The sequence below is a fragment of the Podarcis gaigeae genome (genome assembly GCF_964106915.1).
Source record: "Podarcis gaigeae genome assembly, chromosome: 6".
NCBI lineage: Eukaryota > Metazoa > Chordata > Lepidosauria > Squamata > Lacertidae > Podarcis > Podarcis gaigeae.
In genome coordinates this window covers 2,186,117-2,192,116 of record NC_139682.1, presented here as the reverse complement: position 1 = coordinate 2,192,116, position 6,000 = coordinate 2,186,117, and the positions used below count along the sequence as shown (strand labels likewise).

At 50.0% G+C, this 6,000-nt stretch overlaps 1 protein-coding gene across 1 annotated transcript in view; it reads left to right on the top strand.

Moving 5' to 3' along the window:
• Positions 1-6,000, top strand: part of LOC310847716 (uncharacterized protein) — a gene marked incomplete at its 5' end in the record, with an annotated part of 62,826 nt that continues 56,826 nt past the window's right edge. The window contains 2 exons of the mRNA XM_083745778.1: positions 1-58; positions 4,659-4,788. Coding sequence (XP_083601904.1) covers positions 1-58; positions 4,659-4,788 — 188 coding nt within the window. The remainder of the gene's footprint in view (positions 59-4,658; positions 4,789-6,000) is intronic.

Here is a 6,000-nt window from a genome sequence, read left to right as displayed (position 1 = left end):
ATGGATGAGCCCCACCCTGGGAAAACCTCCTTCATGATCGAGGTGTCTCCCCTGCCAGGTAAGTATGAGACCAGTTCCTTTCTGAAATCAATCAGCCTTAGTGAATGTGAGCATCACACTCATATAATATTCTAATTGTTCGTAAAGGTAAAGGGACCCCTGACCATTAGGTCCAGTCATGACCGACTCTGGGGTTGCGGCGCTCATCTCGCTGTACTGGCCGAGGGAGCCGGTCTTTTGTAATGATAAATACTTAGTTCCTGAGCCAGGTCACAGGCTCACACCCTATTCATATCTTAAATGTGCTCTTAAGACAGGATTTGTGAAGGAAAAGACAATGGGGAGGTTTCCCACTTTGACCTTGCAGAGAAATATTTGAGGCCAATTTGTTCAGGACTTTTTTCTGTGGGGTTTCAGACATGTGGTTTATATATTTATGTACGTGTTTGCTTGGTACATTTATGAACATTTATTATATATCTAAGAAGTTAAAATTCTTATAACACCACCCTCATTGTTCAGCCCAGACACAGAGGTCCAGCTCTGAGGGCCTTCTGGCGGTTCCCTCCCTGTGAGAAGTGAGGATACAGGGAATCAATTAGAGGGTCTTCTCGGTGGAACACCATCCCTTCAGATGTCAAGGAGATAAAGAACTACACAACTTTTAGAAGACCTCTGAAGGCAGTCCTGTATAGGGAAGTCTTTTAACGTGTACAGTGGTACCTCGGGTTAAGTACTTAATTTGTTCCGGAGGTCCATTCTTAACCTGAAACTGTTCTTAACCTGAAGCACCACTTTAGCTAATGGGGCCTCCCTCCTGCTGCTGCCATGCCGCCGGAGCACAATTTCTGTTCTCATCCTGAAGCAAAATTCTTAACCTGAAGCAGTATTTCTGGGTTAGCAGAGTCTGTAACCTGAAGCGTCTGTAACCTGAAGCGTATGTAACCCGAGGTACCACTGTAATGCTTTCCTATGTTTTTATATATGTTGGAAGCTTTTTCACCCTGTTCCCTTCCAGCAGCAAAACCCAGCAATAGCTGAAGTTGGGGCTCAGGTGTGAGAGCAGATTGCTTGCAAGTACACAGCTGCATCCCTGGGGAGTGAGGTTACCTGAACATTGGTGTCCAGGGACTTCTGGTGCCAGCAGCAGCAGAGCAGGATCAGTCCTCTCTCTCAGCCTGGTCTGGTGGAGACTCCCAAAAGCAAAAGGGCTTCATCTTTGCAGAATTGCATCTGACGCCAAGAGGTGAGCAGCAAATGACTAACTTAGCTGCATGGCCGGCTCTGGTCTCTTGCCTGTGGTGGCAAAGTCCTGGGGGGAGGGGGGAAGTGGGGGCGGGACTTGCACATGGGGAGGGATTTCTGGAGCACCCAGGATCAGGGGTCAAGCAGCAACCCGAAACCTGTGGTTGAAGGTATACCTTGTAGTCCATGATTGGGGATAGATTAATATGCAATGTCAGTTTCTCACTTTTCAGTGTTACGGATTAATAGATTAATATGCAATGTCAGTTTCTCACTTTTCAGTGTTACGGTCAGTTCTCTACATTTTCTGTATCCTTTTGGGATTTTTTCAAGTCAACATTAAAATGTCCTTTCAGAGACACTTTTCTAAATGTGATTTTGCCTAATGCGCACATTTTTGCAAAGCAGTTTTCCTTGATAAGATGCATGTTTATGGGTTATATCTCCAAAAATGTACATTTGCATGGAGACTTGACCCCAGTGCATTTTGGTGCACATTAATTGACTGGAGAACTGCATTGCAAAATTCAGAGAATTGTGAATTTCAAAGGATAGCAGAGTTTCACTTCATGTTTTGTTTTGGAACATGTGAATTAAATGCAAACAGAATCAAATTTATTTCTCTCCCCCCCCCCCATGCTACACTGATAATCATCCACACAGTTGCCAACTTTTTCCTGGAAAGTACTCCTCTACTAGTCCCCTCTCTCTATGAATTAGATATTTGACGCTGGACTGAACCCTCCTGAATATTTCTCTATCATCTCTAACCGGCACTTCTAGGTTTCTGGCACCCTTCCTGTGAACTTCATGCTAGAAAGTTCTGCAATAAGAGGAGAAGATGGTCCGAACATGGAGACTTCTCTTCTTCTGTGGTTTCCTGAGCCTGACTCTGGGGCACGAGGGCCGGGGGGTCTTTCTGAGGATCAAGAAGAAATACCCGGAAGAAAGTAAGTGTCACACTGACACCTCCCTGACTTGGGGAAGCCACACAATCACAGCTGCCTCGGGGAGGATCGTGAGAAATGAAAACATTCCCATTTTCTGTTTCAGATAGTGTAGGCAGATCCACCTTGCCGAGCAGTTGGCACAAGAGGTGGATGGGCAGGGGATTTTGGAAACGGGAGGCACTGCCAGCCTGGTGAGTGGATCTCCTTTCCCCAGGCAGAGGACACTGAGTTCCTTTAACAGGAGATGCTAGGAAATGAGCCCAGAGTCTTCTGCCGGCAAAACATGGGCTTGACCACCACCACCACACGTCTCTTCCTCCTCTGGGGACAGGAATTGTTCTATCCACTACACCTTTCACAGCTACCTTGGCGTATTCTGAAGTCTGCAACTGTTGTACTTGCTCCTCTGGCCCAGAATCAGAATCTGAGGAGAAGGCGTGGTGTTGTCAGGGACTGGGCAGAGGAGGAACGGTGGAGAATGCTTCCCCATCCTGACCCTTCCAGGGAGGAGGAAGAGGAAGACAGTATAGATTCACAACAGGGGTTTGAGGGAAGTCACAGCTTAGAAGTGGGACGCGGGTGGCACTGTGGGTTAAACCACAGAGCCTAGGGCTTGCCGATCAGAAGGTCGTGGTTTGAATCCCTGCAATGGGGTGAGCTCTCATTGCTCGGTCCCTGCTCTTGCCAACCTAGCAGTTCAAAAGCACATCAAAGTGCAAGTAGATAAATAGGTACTGCTCCAGCAGGAAGGTAAACGGTGTTTCCATGTGCTGCTCTGGTTCTCCAGAAGCAGCTTAGTCCTGCTAGCCACATGACCCGGAAGGTGTACGCCGGCTCCCTCGGCCAGTAAAGCAAGATGAGCGCCGCAACCCCAGAGTCGTCTGCAACTGGACCTAACGGTCAGGGGTCCCTTTGCCTGTACCTTACAGCTCAGAGGCAGATGAGGGGGAAAGCTGGGAAATCATGGGAGAGCCAGAGCAACAACGCCTGGCTGACACGTTGCCATTAGAAAGCATTCCAGACCCTCCATTTCCCAGAACCTGGTGAGCCTTAGAAGTAGGAGAGCAAAGAGCTCAGAGACAGAAGGCACGTAGCAGCACCCCTAGAGGATAGGATGAGAATGATGAACAAGGAAGTGGGGGAGATGACGGGTGGAGACTCACTCGGGACAACGCCATCATCCAAGAGGCTGGGTTCTATAGCCTCTCTCTGTAAAGATTGGAATAAAAAAGGATGCTTTCCCTTGTCTTTTCCTGGGAGCCACTGACAGCATCCTGACAGGTGTCAATTTTGCAGTTGCAGTGACACAACATGGTTTCTGACAGTCCTGCTTCTTGGCGTCACGGTCCTCCAGGTGTTCAACTCTTGCAGTGAACAATATTCCTCCTTCTTAAGGTCACCCCATGGCTCCAAAACAGTCCACTCTGCTCTGTTGAGAAATTCCTCCTCTCGCCCAGTAGCTCCCAGTTGCTCTACCTTCCCTTCCAGCAAGGCAACCAGCTTGCACTTTGTGCTGTTCCCAGGGGGAAGGTTACTGTTGGCGTAGTCAAAGTCCGGTCCTGGGTCACCAGCCTGGAAACAGTCCACAAGGAGCGGGGCGAGGTCCAAAGCAAGAAGCCAGGTGGGGACAGGAACACTGGAGGGTCAGGTCTGGGTCCGGGCAGGAAGAGGTACTCTACAACGACGTTGCTCCCGCAACCTGGGACCGGGCTGACTGGCCTTTATCTTCTCTGAGGCCAGGGGCGGTCCCGGCCCCCAGGAGACCCACCTCTCCTGGCCTTAAGGCGAGCACTCCTCCTGGGAGAAACCAGTTCCCTTCGCCTCTCTGCCCTGAGCCTCTGCAGTTCAGGAGAGGCTGAAGGGTTACTGGGCCCAGGGGGAGACTCACCTGTAGGCACTGAGTCCTCAACCACCTCCGGAGCCAGAGTGGATTCACCTGGTGCCTGCTCCTGAGGATCCAGCACAGGTGCAGGCGCTTCAGAATCAAGGCCCTGCCCCAGTTCAGCCGGCCCTGGAGGCGGGGACTCCTGTGCAGGCTGGGAGTCCTCCGGTTCAGCCTCTGAATCGGATTCCCAGGCCATCACACACTTGCTGAAGGTGCACTTTTGCACCTTCTCAGGCAGGAAGATAAACATGGCGCAGGTGTTGCAAGCCACCGCAGCAGCTCCCTCGCCATCCATGTCTCTTGGTCCTACATACACTGTGAGAAAGCATCCTGGGCCACCCCTCTATATGTCCTTGCAACCCCCCACCTCTGCTATTTCCAAGCCACAAGCTCCCAGAAGCTGCAGTCAGCTAAGCAGAGCTGCTGCTGGCTGCTAACTCCTCCCTTAACTCCCTTTCTCGTTCATCCTGGCTTTCTCTTTGCAGGAGCTCATCCTCCTCAGGCCATGCGCTCTAGCAGAGCACACGGCTATGCGCACAGTCAAACTTACAATTATAACGGGCTTGCATTTCTTTCAGGGCTTGCAAAGTACCTGGTCGAGTCCAACCTGGGAGACGAACTAACCCATTTGATTTCGGCCCGCAACCCAGAGCCATGGCAGGGCGCTGGAAGGTTCTACTTCAGCTACTTCGAAAATCTATCACCCAGGTAGGGCCTGTACTGGTGTGAAGAGTGGTTGGCACAGCTGAGGGTACAGCTTTTCATGGGATCACCAGATATGGGCAGCTAAACCCTGGTTGGATTTAAAAATAAAGGTAAAGGGACCCCTGACAGTTAAGTCCAGTCGCAAACGACTCTGGGGTTGCGGCACTCATCTCGCTTTACAGGCCGAGGGAGCCGACGTTTGTCTGCAGACAGTTTTTCCGGGTTATGTGGTCAGCATGACTAAGCCGCTTCTGGCGAAACCAGAGCAGTGCACGGAAACACTTTTTACCTTCCTGCCAGAGCGGTACCTATTTATCTACTTGCACTTGGACGTGCTTTTGAACTGATAGGTTAGCAGGAGCTGGGACCGAGCAACAGGAGCTCACTCTGTTGCGGTGATTCGAACCTCCAACCTTTTGATCAGCAAACCCAAGGCTCAGTGGTTTAGACCACAGCGCCACCCACGTCCCTTTACAGGGTTCTTAAATAATGCTAAGAAAAGAATGTTACATAGCTCTCGATGTAAATTTCTATAGACTGCTGTAATACGCCCCTGGTGTCACATTTTTATAATGCATTTTTAACGTTATAATTGACCTGTGTAGCTGAGTCCCCACTTTGGAATGGGAACTCTGTAAGAGAACAATAATATTGCTACCCACCACTCTGAGCAGTGAGAGACCCTGGGGCTTGCAGGCTCTTACCCGGGTCCTGTTTCCTTGGGATGAAGGTCAGCAGACGGCGGTGTCTTTAGGATGATTTGGTCTTATTTACACATATATACACCCTGAGCATAGGAGGGAGGGGTTCACAGCACCGACAGCCCAACAAATCTTACTTTTTCATTAGTCATAGCTTTGGAGCCAGCACAGAGCAAGCTGGTCTCTGTCTCCAGCTTCCAGCCTGCTTTCTGCTCAGCTCACACCCCAAAATCCTTAGCAGCTAGGTGAGTGTGGGGAATGCCCATCCATTAGCCTGGAGAGCCCCATCACTTAGCAACAGCTCTTGCAGCTTGGCTCATTCTTTTGGGATGCTCATGAGGCTCAGGTAAGGCCATTGTCTTACACAGAAAATTTCCTGACCTGTTCAGCAACAGAGTCCTCTATTAGATTCTAAGTCTCACTGGGTCCAGGACCCCAAGAATTGGAAGAAGCAGTGGGGAGGAGGGGAGGGTTAGGTTGAATTTGGGAAATAAAATAATATATGGGACAGCAA